The sequence below is a fragment of the Pseudozyma flocculosa genome (genome assembly GCF_000417875.1).
Source record: "Pseudozyma flocculosa PF-1 unplaced genomic scaffold scaffold00005, whole genome shotgun sequence".
Classification (NCBI taxonomy): domain Eukaryota; kingdom Fungi; phylum Basidiomycota; class Ustilaginomycetes; order Ustilaginales; family Ustilaginaceae; genus Pseudozyma; species Pseudozyma flocculosa.
In genome coordinates, this window is record NW_006920873.1 from 446,620 (window position 1) to 462,469 (window position 15,850).

General features: G+C 67.1%; 5 protein-coding genes across 5 annotated transcripts in view; 2 read left to right on the plus strand and 3 right to left on the minus strand.

The window, feature by feature from the left end:
• PFL1_01973 (uncharacterized protein) overlaps positions 1 to 6,890 on the minus strand; it is a gene marked incomplete at both ends in the record, with an annotated part of 7,405 nt that extends 515 nt beyond the window's left edge. The window contains 2 exons of the mRNA XM_007879484.1: positions 11 to 6,420; positions 6,528 to 6,890. Coding sequence (XP_007877675.1) covers positions 11 to 6,420; positions 6,528 to 6,890 — 6,773 coding nt within the window. The remainder of the gene's footprint in view (positions 1 to 10; positions 6,421 to 6,527) is intronic.
• A 3,202-nt stretch (positions 6,891 to 10,092) lies between these two features.
• Positions 10,093 to 11,839, minus strand: PFL1_01974 (uncharacterized protein; the record flags this gene model as incomplete). Its single annotated transcript, XM_007879485.1, has 5 exons — positions 10,093 to 10,221; positions 10,337 to 10,445; positions 10,542 to 10,745; positions 10,869 to 11,155; positions 11,249 to 11,839. 5 exons carry the CDS (start codon positions 11,837 to 11,839, stop codon positions 10,093 to 10,095), a joined length of 1,320 nt encoding a protein of 439 aa, XP_007877676.1.
• Positions 11,840 to 12,266: 427 nt separating this feature from the next.
• On the plus strand, positions 12,267 to 13,036 carry PFL1_01975 (uncharacterized protein; the record flags this gene model as incomplete). Its single annotated transcript, XM_007879486.1, has 3 exons — positions 12,267 to 12,671; positions 12,771 to 12,910; positions 13,006 to 13,036. The coding sequence occupies 3 exons, from the start codon at positions 12,267 to 12,269 to the stop codon at positions 13,034 to 13,036; spliced, it is 576 nt and encodes a 191-aa protein (XP_007877677.1).
• Positions 13,037 to 13,369: 333 nt separating this feature from the next.
• On the minus strand, positions 13,370 to 14,212 carry PFL1_01976 (uncharacterized protein; the record flags this gene model as incomplete). The annotated part of the gene is made up of 1 exon (XM_007879487.1): positions 13,370 to 14,212. The coding sequence occupies one exon, from the start codon at positions 14,210 to 14,212 to the stop codon at positions 13,370 to 13,372; it is 843 nt and encodes a 280-aa protein (XP_007877678.1).
• Positions 14,213 to 15,392: 1,180 nt separating this feature from the next.
• PFL1_01977 (uncharacterized protein) overlaps positions 15,393 to 15,850 on the plus strand; it is a gene marked incomplete at both ends in the record, with an annotated part of 1,657 nt that continues 1,199 nt past the window's right edge. The window contains 2 exons of the mRNA XM_007879488.1: positions 15,393 to 15,429; positions 15,610 to 15,794. Of these exons, the coding sequence (XP_007877679.1) occupies positions 15,393 to 15,429; positions 15,610 to 15,794 (222 nt within the window). The remainder of the gene's footprint in view (positions 15,430 to 15,609; positions 15,795 to 15,850) is intronic.

Here is a 15,850-nt window from a genome sequence, read left to right on the forward strand (position 1 = left end):
GTGGTGCGACATGGGGGAGGGCGCGACGCCGTTTGTGGCAAGGTTCGGCGACGGCGCTGAGCTGTGGCGTGTGAGGGCCTCTAGCGTGCGGGAAGGCGAGGCGCCGCGCTGGAGGGGCGTCTGCCTGCCAGAGACTGAGCGGCCGCTGCTGCTAACGACCGTGTCGGCGTCGTAGGGCCGGGACGACTCGCGCCTCGGCGAGGCTGGCGCGGGCGCCTGCCGGGCGACGGCGGGCGAGGCGCGTGGCGGGCCCAGTGGGGCGGGCAGCTGCGGGGTTGTTGGCATCGGGCCCGGACTCGACGACACGCCGTCGGCGCGCGGAAGGTAGGGAGCCGACGACGCCGACATCAGCGGCACCCGCTCGTGGCGTTCGTGGCGCTCGTGGTCCACCGAGCCGGCACTGCGCGGCACCATCGACTCGCTGTAGGTCCTGTCCGGCTGCGCCGGAGGGGCGGCGTACCGGTCGCGGATGACCACCGGGGCGGCCGAGGCGCTGGTGTTGTAGGCGGGCGTGGCGCGGTAGCGAGTGTCGCCGTAGGGGGGGTCATGGCCCCGCGAGCTGGATGCCGTGGCGTACGACGACTGAGCAGCTGGAGCGGTGGTGCGGTGGAATCGGTCCATCGCGGAGCGGATCAAGAGGGTGCCGTCGGGGTCGTCGTAGTCGAGGGCAATGGTCTCGCCCAGCGGCACCTCGACGACGCTGCCGTAGGCGTCCCGATAGGCGTAGATGAGCGTGACGCCGTCAAAGGCGACGTAGTAGCGCTGCAGCATGATGTCGCTGACCCCGCGCTGGAACAGGCACCGCCTGCCCTCCATCTGGTACTGGCGGACGGACTCGGCCGAGCTGCTCATAGCGTAGCTGGGTTGGCGGGCGGGGGCGCGAGCATCAGATGCGGATCGACGACCGTCCATGCGCAGCGACGACGACGACGACGATACGGGCACGGCGGCGGCCGCCGCCGACGGCGAGCGAAAGTCGTACGACGGGCGATACAGATTGCCGTCGGCGGAGCCGCTGAACGTCGGATGCGGGGCACCGCTCGCTCCGGGCGTCGCCTGGAAGCTTCCGTGGGCGCTCGCGGCGGGCGGCGTCCTCGACGAATCCGAGGCACCAAGGGCGAGGCGTTGCCGGGCCGGCGTCTCGGAGTCGACCCTGGCCCGCTTGCCGGCGTCTCCGCGAGCGTCGTCGGCCTGGATGGCCGGCTGGAAGCTCTCGAGGTGCAGCACGATCCGCACGTAGTAGGGGCTGATGGGCCAGGGCTGGATCTTGCTGACGGGCCTCTCGGTCGAGCGCAGCGTGGCTCGGATGTCGAGGTAGAGGTCCTTTTCCGCGACGCCAATGTCTCGGACGCGCACCTCGGCCTGCGGGTACTTGCGCTCCGCCTTGATGCAGCACATGGGGCAGATCCAGGCCTCGCCATCCCACACGGGCGGATCGCCGAGGCCGACGCAGTCGGTGTGGAACCACAGCAGGCACTTGTCGCACGCAATCATCCGGGCGCGCTCCGGCTGGTGGCAGAGGCAGTAGATGGGCTTGCCGTTACGGTGCGCCCGGATGCCGATCTCTTCGCGGAAGACGAGCTTGGCGCGCTTGCCGCGCTTGCGCTTCTTGTCGTCCTTGGCCGGCGACGAGGCGGTTGCCCGGCTGGTCGATGCCTCGTTGCGCACGTCGGTCAGCATCCTCGAGCTCGAAAGCTCCATCGAGTCGTCGGGAGGCATCATGTCGTCGTCCCTGCCAAAGTCGAACGATGCGTCCTCCGGGATGGGTGCCGTGGCTGGTGGGCCGAGGTCCGGTCTCTCTGCTGTCGACGGCGGCTGCGGCTGCGGCTGCGGTTGCGGTTGCGGTTGCGGTTGCGGTTGCGGTTGCGGTTGCGGCTGCGGCTGCGGTTGCGGCTGCGGTGTCGAAATCGGCAGTGAGGGCGAAGCGTGCGTCTGCGGCGCCTCCAGGCTTGCAGGGGTGGCGGGCGGAGGCTGCGGGTCCGATTGGTGGTGAACGTGTGCGGGAGTCGCGGTCGGATGGGGCGAGGCGATCGGCTCCGGGCCGTTGGCCGCGTTGCCGTGGAAGTCGTCGGGCTGCTCCTCGGGCTGGGCGTGCGCGATGATCCCTTGCGACAGCTCGTCGAGGGCAAACGAGCCCTCGGCGAGGTACAGGTCGAAGGGGCAGCCGAGCAGCTTCCGGCACAGATGGCGTGCGACCCGAGCCACGTCCGGGTTGCGCAGGTCCGGCCTGGTGACCATGAACTCCTGCGCCACCTGCTGCAGCCTGCGGGTCTGCCGGAGCATCTCACGGACAATGTCGAGCTCGGCGGGCGGGAAGCGCAGCCGGTCAGGCGAGTACTTTGCCGACTCGACCAGCAGGGCGAGCCGCGTGATGGGCACTGATTTGTGCCCTTTGACCACGCTCTCGAGCGTCTCGGGCGCGCAGATCGGGCACGCCCAGTCTTCGCCGCCCCTGGGCACGAGCGACTGTCGGATCTTGAGGCAGTGGAGGTGGTAGGCGACGCCGCAGCCCTTGCACCGGACGTTGCCGGGAGCGTCGAGGTCCGGCGCCTCGGCCTTCCGGCAGACGCAGTGACGACCGGCGCTGTCAGGCTGCTCGTCGTCGGGTGCGGTGACGTCGTGCACCTTGTCGGCGAGCTTTTCGAGCTCCGCGCGCTTTTCGGTGTCGCCGAGGCGGCGGTGGGGCGCAAAGTGGCTGACGACGTCCGAGTGCAGATCGCCACGCCACACGTCAAAGAGGGTGAGAGCCATCTGGATCTCGTCCGAGTGCTGCAGCACCAGCCGGTTGGCCTTGCTCGCGCGCAGGACGCGGCGTGCCTCTGGCAAGAGGCCGCGGCGGAACTCCTCAGAGGGCGAGGTGGTCAACTCGTCGCCGTCGCCGGACCGCGTCACCTGGCTGTCGTTGAAGAGGGCGTTGAGCTTCTGCTGCAGGTCCTTGCCCTTCTGAATGGTCGCATTGAGCCTCTCGGCCATCTCGAAGCCGGCGGCGATGTCGTGCGAGTCATCTCGCAGCTTTTCGAGCTCCTCCATCGTCAGGGGTACGTTGCCGCTCAGCAGGCACAGGGCGCGGCTATCCCAGGCCAGCCCGTCCTCGTACCGCCGCTCGAGCTCGCGCAACAGCGGGCCCTGGGTGACGCCGCACACCTTTGCTTTGTCGAGGTGCTCGCGGACCTCGTGGCCGTAGAGGTAGGTGGTGTCGAGCAGGTTCTGCACCGTCTCGAGCCACTTGCGGCGCTCGATGAAGCTGCGCAGCTCTTCGATTTGCGGGGCGTCGACATTGAGGGCGAGGCCAAGCGTCAGAGTGTCCTCGCAGTCCCTCATCGAGACGGCGTCCGCCTTGTCTCCGTCCGCCTTGTCTCCGCCCACCGTGTCTCCGCCCGCAGACTCGAGGATGGCGCTCGCCTTGGCCTGGAACGTGCGCAGCTCCTCGGCGAGAGTTTGGAGCGCGGCGATCTCGGGCGAGTCAAAGTGCATCGACTCGAGCTCCTTGAGCAGCGCGAGGAGCGCCTCGGCAGAGCGGTCGACGCCGGCTTCGCTGGCGGCATCGTCGGGCAGCTCGATACTCGGCCGCGTCGGCGTCGCGTCCTCTGCCACCAGCGACCGGCGGGAGCGAGGCGCCGGGCCCGCCATGCTGTCGGTCCGGCGCTTGTGGTGCTTTCGCACAAGGAAGACGTTGGCCCGCTCGATCCACCCGTTGGCCTGGTTGACGAAGCTGCGGAGCGTTTCGAGGCGCTTGAGCGGCACCTGCAGCTTGTCGCCCTCGGCCACCAGCGTCCTGAGCACCTTGAGCGAGGGCCGCGGACTCGTGGCGAGCGTGGCTTCGACCCGCTTGACCCAGTTGCGCGGCAGGGCAGCGCGCTTGGCGACGGCCTCGTGGTTGGCGCGCAGCTGCTCGTCGGAGAAGCGCTTGCGCAGCACCCACTGCGAAGGCGGGTCGACCCGGCAGACCTCGGACGCGTGGACCAGGCAGGCGGGGCCCTCGGCGTTGTCGCTGACGACCTGGCTGAGGTAGCAGAATGCCTGGCAGAGCACGCACGAGTAGTCCCTCTCCGGCAAGTCGTCTTCCTTGAGCACCTCGACGAGGTCGGGCACCTCGCGCCGCAGCGCATCGCGCCGCTCGAGCTCGCGGTCAACCATCTCCTTGAGCGCGTGCTGCAGCCAGACGGCGGTGGTGACCGACTGGTTCTGCTGCGAGACGGTGACGAGGAGCTGGTCGTGGGAGAAGACCGGGCCCTTGCGGAAGAGCTGGTAGCGCTCCGTGGACTCGCGTCCGTAGTCGATCCAGTCTGGCAGCGCAAAGTTGACGGCCTCGTTGAGGTTGAGGCCCTGGTTGAAGCCGCTGTGGTAGGCCTTGGGGAAGGTGATGACGAACTCGTTGGCCCGCTGGTCGCACGCAAACACCCGCACCCCCTCAGCCTTGAGCCGCTCCGGGCTCATCATGGTCGTCAGGTGGAACAGCAGGTCCGGCGTCGTCTCAAACAGGTCCGGCGCCACCTTGCGCATGGCCGCCTCGAATTTTTCCGCGTCGGCGCCGGGCACGCTGTACCACGTCTTGGTCTCGCCCCAGTGCTGGTAGTTGATCGAGTAGGTGAAGTGGTCCTCGTTGTGCCAGCAGAAGGTGGAGAACATCATGCCGACGTAGATCCAGGGCACCGTCATGCCCGAAATGTCCGACTTGATGTACTGCAGCAGCGAGGCGGGCAGGATCGGCAGGTTGTTGAGGTTCCAGCCGTCCTTGGAGTAGGCGCTGAGCGGGTGCGTCTCGGGCGTGGGCAGCGCACTGCCGTGCGTCGTCGAGTGGACGTCGGCGCCGTACTCGACCTCGACCACCTCGTCCTGGCTGTGCATCAGGCGCCAAAACTCGCGCTCGATATCGTCCTCGGACGCGACGAGGTCGGTGCCCGGGATGCGACGGGCCAGCCCGTTGGTCCTTCGCGCCGTCGCAGCTCCGTCGACTTCCATGGCGTCGCCGTCGACATCGGCGTCGGCCTCCGGGTCCGTCGACGGGTCCCAGATCCGGTCCGGGTGGGAGCTCCACCACGCCCGCTTGAACGACTCGGCCCTCTGCCAGAAAGTATAGAGGCTGTGCGTCTCGCCGTCGTGGAAGCCGTAGTCGCCGCCCACGCTGATCAGGCACGAGGGGCAGAACCACTGCGACTTGGGGATCGCCGTCAGCGGCGGCTGCAGGCAGTACATGTGGTAGCCGCGGTTGCACTCGTCGCACAGCAGCATGTTGATGCCGTCCTCGCCGCGGAAGCAGATCTCGCACATCTGCTCCTCGGCGCCGGGCAGCACCACGATCTTTTCCTTGGGCGGGGCGCTGCCAGACGCGATTGGGGTGCTCGCCTTGCGCTTCCTTCCGGAGGCCGGCGTGTCGGCGCCCCTCGCGCTGGGGCCGGCGCCCGTGCTCGAGGGGTCGCCGCGCTTGCGGGAGCTCCGACGCTTGCCCCCGTTGGGCGTATTACCGGCGCCAGATCCATCGTCGAGGCCTTCGGCGGCAAGCAGCTCGGCGGTGTGCGAGCTATGCGGCTCCGGAGTGCCCAGGAGTGCGGTCGAAGTGCCGGTGGCGAAGCCGCCGTCCATGGCAGGGGACGCCAGCTTGACTGCCGCGTCGCCCAAGTGCGAGGAGCCCAGGTACGGACCGCCGATCGCAACGCCCTGTCCGACCGTAGGGCTGGTGGACGTCTGCCCAAGGCGCACCTGCTCCTTGGCCTTGCGGAGGAAGTCCTCGTATGGCTCAATGATGCGTCCGTAAGCCGCCTTGACCTGCGAGCAGAGGTGTGCCGACCCTTCTTCCGTATAGCCGATCTTGCGCGTCACCTCGGACCAGCGGCGCTGGCGGCACACTTGGTCGTAGCCGCCGTAGGTCGCGACGACCAGCTTGAGCGCGTACAGGTCGACCGCCCTGCGGTCGATGACGGGGATCGTGACGCGCTTGAGGCCCTGCTGGGCGTGGAACTTGTCGAGCTGCTCGAGGTAGTTTTGCGACGCACGCGCGTCGGCGGTCAGCTCGTTGAGCTGCTGCACGCGCGTCCGGAAGCGGAACGTCTCCTCGTCCAGCACGCATTCCGGGTTCCAGCCGACCGGCGGCACCACCTTGACGATGCCGTACTCGGCACCCTTTTTGCCGATCGCCTCGATGTAGCGCATCGGATCGCTGAACTCTTCCGGCGTCGGGTAGAAGGTGGGCACCTCCTCGAGGCCAAACAGGCGCGGGCGCAGGCGCTTCGGAGGCTGGCGCGGGGTGCTGGACCCCGTAGGGATGCCCGGGTCGTCGCTGCTCGAGCTCGCATCGATGTTCGAGTAGTTGAACTTGAGCGGAGGGGCGGGCTGCTGCCTGACGGCTTTGCGGGCCGGGTGGTTGGTGGACGCGGGCTTGACGTCGGCGTCAGCACTCGCAATGGCGGAGATAGCTTCCGTCTGCGGCGATGCGCGGGCGGGAGCAGAAGGCACAGGGAGTCAGAGACGGGATCTCCTTGATGTCGACCGTCAAAGCGGCACTGACGTCGCCGCCGCAACACACTCACTTTGCTCTTGCGCTCGGCTCGCTTGGCAGCATTGTCTTTCGCTGCCGCAGACTCGGCGGACGCATCGGGCGCCTCGGGCGCATCCTCGGTCGCGGCGCCGTCTTCGGCGCTCGGGCCAAAATCCTTGGAAGAGATGTAGACGGGTTCTGGCGGTCGTGCTCTCGGCGAGTGGTTGGTCTGCTTCGACGGGCTGCCACTGGTACTACCGTACGCGCTCGACTTGGACGGCGACGTCAATGGCGTCTGCGGCAGGGCGCTGTTCGGCTTTTTCGAGGGCGATGGGTGGCCGAGCAGCGCGGCTGCGAAGCCGTAGTCGGCCTTTTCGCTGCTGCCAAGCGGCTTGATGGGGCTGTCGGGGCGCATCGTATCGGCCGACGGGGTTTGGGACTTGAGCGGGGGGAACAGCTGACAGCGAGTGCGCGGTCAAGATAGGGTATGCCTCGGCGAGCCGGGGCTCAAAGACTATGGCAGTGGTCCGTGTGATCTCGGCAGCTAGGGCGTCTCCGAAATGCCAGCCCAGCGCTCGGAATGATTTTCTCCTTCTGGTGGTGGCGAGATGGCTGTCCGGATGGTGTTCCGGCTGCGCGCGCGGCTGATTTTCTACCAGCACGCAGCGATGTGGATCAGAAGCTCGTGCGACGGGCCGACTGGGTTTGGTTTCCGTGGCTGGCAGGGGCCGCTTGCTGGTCGTGACGTGGGCGAGCTCCAGGTCACGACCGCGGCACTGTGGCGTGTCGGCTCGACGGAGTAGGTCTCAGGGGGTCCGGTGTTTGTTATGAGCAGAGCGACACAGTCAGTGCGAGCAGAACGGGCCGCGGAGCATGGTCCGCGTGCTATGCAGCGGCGTAGTCAAAGTGGCGGCAGCGAGTTGGACGCCGACGGATGGCTGCCAGGAGCTGGATGCCGTTGCTTGGAATGAGAGCAGCCGCGCTAAATACGGGCGCCGTGCTGGCCGCCCTGCGACGTTTCCGGTGGCGAAGCGCCGTGTCGGTTTAGTTGGGTGAGGGCTGGGTCTCAGGGTGAGGAGATTGGAGAGCAGCGGTACGGATGCAGTATGCCGAGGTCAGCACCCTTGGCAGCGAGGCGCGATGGGGCTCTCGAAGCGGTCGCGGTCGCGGTCGCGCTCGGGGAGAGGTGGGGTGCTCTGATGTGATCGCGCCAGAGTCGGAAGGGGCAGGTGGCGGTGGGTGTGGTCGTGCGAAGGGCTCAAGAGACGAGGCTCGCTGCGTGCATGCGTGCGTGCGTGTGCTTTGCTCGCCGTCGGGTAGGGAGACGACGTGACGAGCGTAGGATAAGGACCGAGGCGGGATACGGAGGAGGAGAGGGCCGAGGTGGTGGCGGGCGATGATGGTGACGAGGAGATGGCAAGGCGCCGCGGGCCGGGAGAAAAAGGAGCAACGAGGGCTGCACGTTGATGGATGATGCTCGACAGGCAAATCGGCGGCGTCTTTGGGCGAGAGAGAGGCAGGCTTAGGGTGTGAGCGCGGGCCCAGCCGCCAACCTCGCCTGCCTTAGCCAACGGCGTGGCAGACAAGCGCAGCCAGGCAGAGAGCTGCTGCCCGCCGTCTGCCAGGCTGGCCAGGCCTCACCCGCTCGCCCGCCCACTTTTGCCCGACCGCCCGCCCGCCCGCCTGCCGCGCTTTCCTTGACAGTCGAAAATCTTGCGCCGGGCTGCAGGCCCGACCAAGCTGGACGAATGGTCGGCCGCCGCCCGCGCCCAGCCAGCCAGCCTGCCTCTCTCGCTCGCCCTCAGCCTCCCTGCCTCTTTGGCTGGCCCGCCCCTGCCCTCTCTTATTTTTTCTTGCCGCCCGAATTGCCCCCCCTGCCTGGCCGGCCTGCCTGGCTGCGCTTCCATCGCCCCCCCCGTGGCCTGTCGAGTAAAAAACGCGGCGCTTCCCGACAGGCCGCCTGCCCTCCGTTCGCTTCCACGCCCCCTGCCTGCACCGCCGCACAGCTCCTCGTCCCAAGCAGCCCGGGTGGCCCGACCTGGCTGCCTCTCAGCGCCACAGAAGTCACGCCTCATCCACTCAAGAGGCAAGCAGCCAGCGTGAACTGCAGCCTGAGCTGGGCTGTCCGATACGGTGCTGCCTGCTTCTCTCCAGGTGGCCTCCTGCTTCTCTCCAGGTGGCCTCCTGCCCGCCAAGCCGCCTTTGCCTGCCTTTTTCATGCCGCGCCAAAAAGTCGGATTTTAGACTTTGGCCCACCTGTGCTCGCCCTTCGCCGCGATCCTGGCGGCTGTACGGCCATCACGGCGTCGAGATCGAGATACGACTGCTCGTCCAGGAAACAGCCAGCCTCACCCCGTGCGTGCGTGCCCCTTTATGAGGGTGGGTGCGCGCTGCTGGCCCGGCCTGCCCGCATGCTGAAACCGCGACGGGCGAGGGATCTGCATGGCCGGTGCCTGCCTGCCTGCCTGCGCCGCTAGCACGCGGTCAGGGCGTTGGACCCTGAAGCCAGGAGCAGGCGGCGGGCCGGCTAGTAGGGCAGCGGCAGCAGAGGCAGGCCCTCGCTTGGCTGGCGCGGAAATCGACGGCTGAGCCCCCCGCCATCAATTGCGACCACCGCCATCCCCTCCCGCCTTGCCCTCTCGGTGCGGTCTGCCCAGGGCTGCCTCGATACACATCTGAAGCTGTCACCTACTCCTTGGATCTGATGGCTCGCAGAAGGAGGTTCGGGGAACAGCAACGAAGCCTGCCCGCGGCGTTGCCTGGGTCGCGTGGTGATGGCTGGAGACGAGGCTGCGTCGCGCACGTCGTCACCGTCCCCTTCTCCTACGCCGAACCTTGTCGACGCCCCGAGCACCTGCCCCATGCCGACCTGCGACCGGATTCGGGACCTGTGCCTGCGCAGCATCGTCTCGGGATGAGTTCCGGCGCGGGTGCTACTCTAGCATCAGTCTGCGACGCGCGGTGTCGCCGCCTGCATGACGATGGCTTTATAAACCATCAAAGCTGGCCTCTACCCGCTCCTCTGCTCTCTTCTTGCCCCAACGCGTCCATGGGCCCCTGTTCAACCCCTGATTTAGCACCACTCTGCTATCCCTAAGGAAACACCGCGAATAATGCTTGGCATTGCCTCCCTCTTCGTCGGAGCCATCGCCAAGATCCTCTCCCCCCTTCGGATTCAGCCACGTCGGTCCAGTAGTGGCAGGATCGCTCGCGGCATGGGTGCAGAGCGCCGCATACGGCAGCGCCACCGCCAACGCGGGCGGGATCGTCGTCTGTCTCGCCAGGACCTGTGCCCGGGGATGTCAACCGCCTGTTTGGCCTGTTCGCACGCAGCCACTAGAGCAGGTTGAGCAACCTTCCATCGTCATTGCAGCAGAGCTCGAGAGGTGTGACGCCGTGAGCTCACGCTCTTGCACCGTTCCTCGTGGTATCGGAGGCCCTGAAGCAAACCTGCACCAAGGCGGCACGACAAGCAGCCGTGCACATGTCGACGCGTTGTCGGCGGCTGCGATGGCAGGCGAGCGAATGGATGATGGATTCGAGCACGACAGGGGGAAACGGAACAACGATGCGGGGAGTCGGCGAAGTGCCGTCGAGCAAGGATGGCGATGACCGCATCAGAGGTAGAGACCCTCGGGCGTGCCCTCGTTCTTCCTGTCAATGACACGCTCGCGCGCCGTGGTGAAGTCCTTCTTGGTCACGCGCATCCTCCGCTCCCGTAGTGCCAGCAGTCCCGCCTCGGTCACCTGTGCGGCGTAGAAGACGAGCAAGGGCGAGCAAGGGGGGGTGAAGGTGTCAGCATGGATACGCACGCGCCATGACCGTGGGCCGAACGGCGACCAGCGACGCGCGACCACTCACCAAGCTCTTGATGTCGGCACCACTGAGGTCGTCCTTCATGGCGACAAACTCCTCGAGGTTGACATCGCTGTCGAGGTTCATGCGACTCGTGTGCAGGCGGAAAATGTGCCTGCAGACGAAACAAGAGCGGAGGGCGAGGGTCGGACGATCAGCATCACCGTCACAACGTTTCACATTGCGCATCAGCACGCCTGCGGGTACTCACATCTTGGTCTTCTGGTCAGGCAGCGGGAACTCGATCTTGCGGTCGATACGTCCCGGTCGAATCAGGGCCGGGTCGAGCGACTCGATCTTGTTGGTGGCCATTATGACCTTGACGTCGTGGCGGGTGTCGAAGCCGTCGAGCTGGTTGAGGAGCTCGAGGAGCGTTCGCTGAATCTCTCGCTCTCCTCCCGAGTTGGAGTCGTATCTGTCGGCGGGAGAGCGCGGGCAAAGCATGCGAGGGAGGCCGCGTGTCAGCGTAAGGCGGCCAAAGGTGCGGTGGGCAGCCTAGGCCATGCGGCCCAGTCCCAATCCGGCCACAGCCACTCACCGTTTTGTTCCGACGGCATCAATCTCGTCGATAAACACGATGCTGGGCGCGTGCTCGTCGGCCACGCGGAAGAGCTCGCGCACCAGCTTGGGGCCGTCACCGAGGTACTTCTGGATCAGCTCGGAGCCGACGACGCGCAGGAACGTGGCCGATGTCTGGTTGGCCACCGCCTTTGCCAGCAGCGTCTTGCCCGTTCCGGGCACACCGTAGAGGATGACGCCCTTGGGCGGCTTGATGCCCATCTCCTCGTAGAGCTCGGGATGTGTGAGGGGCAGCTCCACGGATTCCTGTGGGTCGGGGACAGGGCAGCGAGGAGGGGGAAAGAAGGGTCAGCGTGCTGCAGGCGGCGAGACCGTGCAAAGTGGCAGCCCGAGACTCACCTTGATCTCCTGGATCTGGGTCTCGAGACCGCCGATGTCGGCGTAGCTCTCGGTGGGCGCCTTGTCGAGCTTCATGACGCTGACCATGGGGTCTGCGTCGTCGGAGAGGACGCCGACGATGGCCATGGTCTTGTGGTGGAGGAGGACGCTGCATCCGGGCTCGAGGAGGTCCTTGTCGACGAAGCTCATGATGCTGACGTAGTACTCGGGGCCGGTGGCGCTGCTGACGATGGCGTGCTCGTCGTCGATGATTTCCTCGAGGGATCCGACGCCCATGGGGCTGCCGCGCAGGTCGTCGACGCGGGTGCGTTCCTCTGCATCCTTGTCCTCCTGCGGGCGGAGGCGCTCCTGGTTCTGGACAAACTCCTCCTCGAGAAGGAGGTGGTCCTTGATACGCTCAAGCTTGAGCAGCTTGAGGCGGCAGCGGGTGGTCGGGTAGACGGCGGGCAGCTTGGCGGCCGAGTCAGGGCCGCGCTTCTTCTTCTTGCCTACGCGCGTGGGCAGCGGCGGCTCCCACTTCTTCTGCTGGTCCTTCTTGTTGTCCTTGGGCGGACCCCGGCCGGGAGCTCCACCGCTAGGTCCCTGACCCATGCTGGCAGTGTCGGCGGTGTTGTGGCGGTAGTGGCGGTGGCTGTGGCGGCGGCGATCAAACCGGCAGTAAGCTGTGGTGGCTCAATAGGCGAGATTCGGTCAGGACGGTGAGGAGCGCAAGGGGAGGTGGCGGGACGAAGGTGGCTGTTGGACGTCGAGAGGGAAGGTGCAGGGCGAGGCCAGGCAAGCCAGGCCACGCCGGAGGGGGCCACGCGTGGAGGTCTCGACTGGCCTGTGATCGGGACTCGTCAGCTGCTGCCAGGCCGGGTCAGGCTAGCAGCAGAGGGCGAGCCCGGGGGCCTGCCCTTGTCACCCGACTCCCGAGAAAGCCAGCCCGGCCCAACAAGGTTTCCCATGGAACCCTGCTCGCCCGCCTCTGAGCCTTTTCTCCGCACCCCATCCTACACCCTACCCACCACCGCCCGCGATGCCGCTGCCGCTCACGACACCCGTCTACCTCCCCGGGCAGGAGCCGCTGCCGCCGGGCGCCACCGAGGCCGACCGCGAGCAGATGGCGCAGATGAACAAGTGGACAAAGACGGCAAACGGCCTCATGGAGTCGTGCCCCGTCAAGTGCGCCCTCTCGGGCGCCGCCGGCTTCGGCCTCGGTGCCTTTTTCAGCCTGCTCAGCACCTCGTTTGCCGTCGACGACCCGCTCCGGAATACCACCGTCGCAAAGGCGGGCGGCGGCACCGTCGCCGCCACCGAGCTCTCGACCGCACAGCAGACCAAGCTCTTTTTCAAGGAGACCGGAAAGGGCATGTACCGCAGCGGAAGGGGCTTTGGAAAGGTGGGAGCGCTCTATGCTGGAATCGAGTGCTGCGTCGAGTCGGTGAGTAGCAGCGCGGCCGACCGCCGAGCATAGTTGCCGCCTTCTCCCGGCTGACTGAATCGACGGCCCCCCTTGATCCCCTCGCCCTGCCCACGCCAGTACCGGGCCAAGAACGACCTCGCCAACCCCGTCATCGCCGGCATGATGGCTGGCACCCTCCTGGCGCGCAACGCAGGTCCCCAGGCCATGATTGGCGGCGGCATCGCCTTTGCCGCCTTCAGCGGTGCCATCGATCTCTAGTGAGTAGGCCGTCGCCCGCCGTCCTGCTCCTGCCGCGTCAACCAGGCTGACCTCTTGTTCGTCTCGCCCCTCTGCCATCCCTCCGACCCTACAGCTTCAGGAGAGAGACACCCGACGACGACTGAAAACACCCCAAAAGCGCCGCGGCCGCGGCTTCCTCGCTCGCTAGCCCCCCGCACCACTCCCGTGGCTCGCCCATTGTACTTTTAGACACCACACTGCAAACACCTTTCGCTCATGCCGGGTCGGACATCCGATTTTGCCTAGTCAGAACGGGGCCGGGGCAAATGGGTAGATTACAGATGGAAGGGCTTCGGGTACCCGAGGACGGGGGCTGGTGTACAGGATCGGGTCGGTGACGGTGACGAGGTAGGACGGGTGCTGCCGCTTTGACCCGCAAGGGGGTGCTTGGTGGGGCAAGGCAGAAGAGACAGACCGGGAAGCACGGGGATGGCGGCTCAGTGCCAGCCGAGGCGACGTTCGACGGCGCCGACGAGCTTGGCCCATGTGCGGAGGGACTGGTAGCGGAAGGCGGGAGCGAGGTCGCCAAAGGTCTGGGCCCAGAGCTGTCGGTTGTAGGCGCGGTGGCGGGTGGCGTTTGCCTTGAGCCAGGCCGAGTAGAAGGTGGCGAGGGTGTCGGAGTCGATGTCGAGCTCCGACTCCTGGGCGTTTGTGTTGATGGGGGCCGAGGCCGGGGCCGGTGCCGGTGCCGACTTGAGGGTGGCGACGGCCTTGCTCGACGTGGTGCGGGAGCGGAACTCGTGGAGGGCCTGGATGAACCTCGCGTTGTTGTCCTGCCAGAAGCGCTGGTTGAAGTTGTCGGCGCGGGCGGACCTGAGCTTGTGTGCGAGCTCTGCCTCTTCGAGGCGCTCGAGGAGGCGCTCAAAGTAGAGCGAGTGGCCGCGAGGACGGGCGGCGGCGGCGGCGAACGACGAGGCTGCCGGGTTGAACTCGCTGAGCGAGTAGGGGTGGGTGATGCTCATCGTGACGGCCGAGGCCGAGGCGCCGACGCTCGAGGGTGCCTCGTCAAAGGCGGAGCCGTACTTGACGGGGCGCAGGTTGCTGAGCGGGTCGGGCGGGCCCACGAGATCGGCGCCGGGCCGCGCGGAGAAGCGCGAGGAGCGACGAGCCGCTCGCGAGGACGACGAGGGGGAGGTGGCGGAGTTTGAGGACGAGGACGAGGACGAGGACGACGCCGATGCAAAGGAGCGCAGGGGCGTTCGCTGGTGCTGCTGGGTGGCGGCGATGCGGAGGGCATGGCGAGCCGAGGGGGCCGCGACGGCGACCGTAGCGGGTGCCATCTTGAGTTCAGAGGGTCGGCGAGGGAGAGGGGAACAGCAGTCGAGGCGGGAGTCGGTGGTCGGTCTGAACGGATGGATGCCGGGGTCGCGCTGGCCGTCCTTATGAGTGAAGCGAGCGAAGGCAGACTGGCGGAAGGTCGACGAGGTGGGTGGACAGGCGGAGGGAAGGGAAAGGTTGCGGCGAGGACGACGGCGGGGAGCAAGCTGCAGGAAGGCAGGAATGCGGTCGAGGTGAGGTCGTGTGTGTGTGTCTCTCTCTCTCTCTCTGCTGCGCGCCCGGAGCGGGAGGCAGGCCAGGCCAGGCGGCCATCAAGACGCCGAAAAAAGAGCGGCGCTGCCAAACCCGAACTGCCAGGCGGAGGCCAGACCGAGGCGAGCCCAAGCCATGCCGCCACGCCCAGCGCGGGTCCAACCTACCGGTAGCCTAGCCTAGCCTAGCCTGCTGCTGCTGCCGTTTGCGGGGTCGGGGGCAAAGGGGCGTGCCTGCCTGTCTGCCCTCTCGCGCGAGCCTGTGGAGCGGGCATCTGCCTGGCTGGCCTGCCTGCCCAGCAGCCACCTCGCGCCGCGGATGTGATCGCCCAGCAAAGCCTCGGGCCTCGGGACGCGGACGCAGGCACGCCACGCCTGCCTGCCGCTTTTTTCGACGCCGTCGCTGCCGTCGGTCTGCCTGCCTACCTGCCTGCCTGCCTGGCTTCCTCCCCGCCGCCGACTCATCCATCCCTCGCCCTCGCCACCACCATCACCCATCGCCCTCAACCACCCCAGATCCCGCTGAGCCATCGCGTACAGTGCCGCTTGCACCGCACCACGAAACAGCGCTCCGTCTGGTCGCACCCGCTGCCCACCGCGCTCCTCTCTTCCGTGCCCTCCATCCGCGTGCGGTTCGGTCTGTGCCTCGAAGCTAGACGGTCGTCAGCTCCCCATCCATCTCAAAGGCGGCATTTCTGCGTGATCCTGTCGGGCCGAAATCTGCTACAGCGCCACCCCGTCTGTTGACCCGGCTCGCTCGCTCGCTCGTCCTCGTCGTCCGCGGGCTGTCAAAAGATAGACGCCCCCTGTCGTCACCGGTGACCCTGCCTGGACTGCGTCTCCGAGAGCCTCCGGACCCCTGCCCGGTTCCCATCGCCATAGAGGCCACCCGCAAAGCTACGAGAATCCCGCTGAAGAGAACCGAGCCACCATGACAAACGCTCAGAGAGGGTCGCGCGTCGTGTTCGGTGAGCAGAGTGGCTGGATCATGTGGGGCGTCGGGGATCGCCGCGGCCTCGTCGCTGGGCCCCCCTGGCACGACGATCGTCGCCGCATCTCGTCGAGAGCCATCGTACTGACCTGGAGCCCTCATTTGCCTGCCTCGCCTCGCCCCTCTGCCGCGCCTCGTGCCTCCTACGCCACCGCAGTGGGCAACATCCCCTACGACATGTCCGAGGAGCAGCTGGTCGAGGTCTTTTCCGAGGTCGGCAAGGTCGTCGGGTTCCGCCTGGTCAACGACCGCGACACGGGCAAGTTCAAGGGCTACGGCTTCTGCGAGTTCGAGGACCCGGAGACGGCGGCGTCGGCGGTGCGCAACCTCAACGAGGTCGACGTCGGCGGACGGCCGCTGCGGATCGACTTTGCCGACATCGACCCGCTCATGGAGGG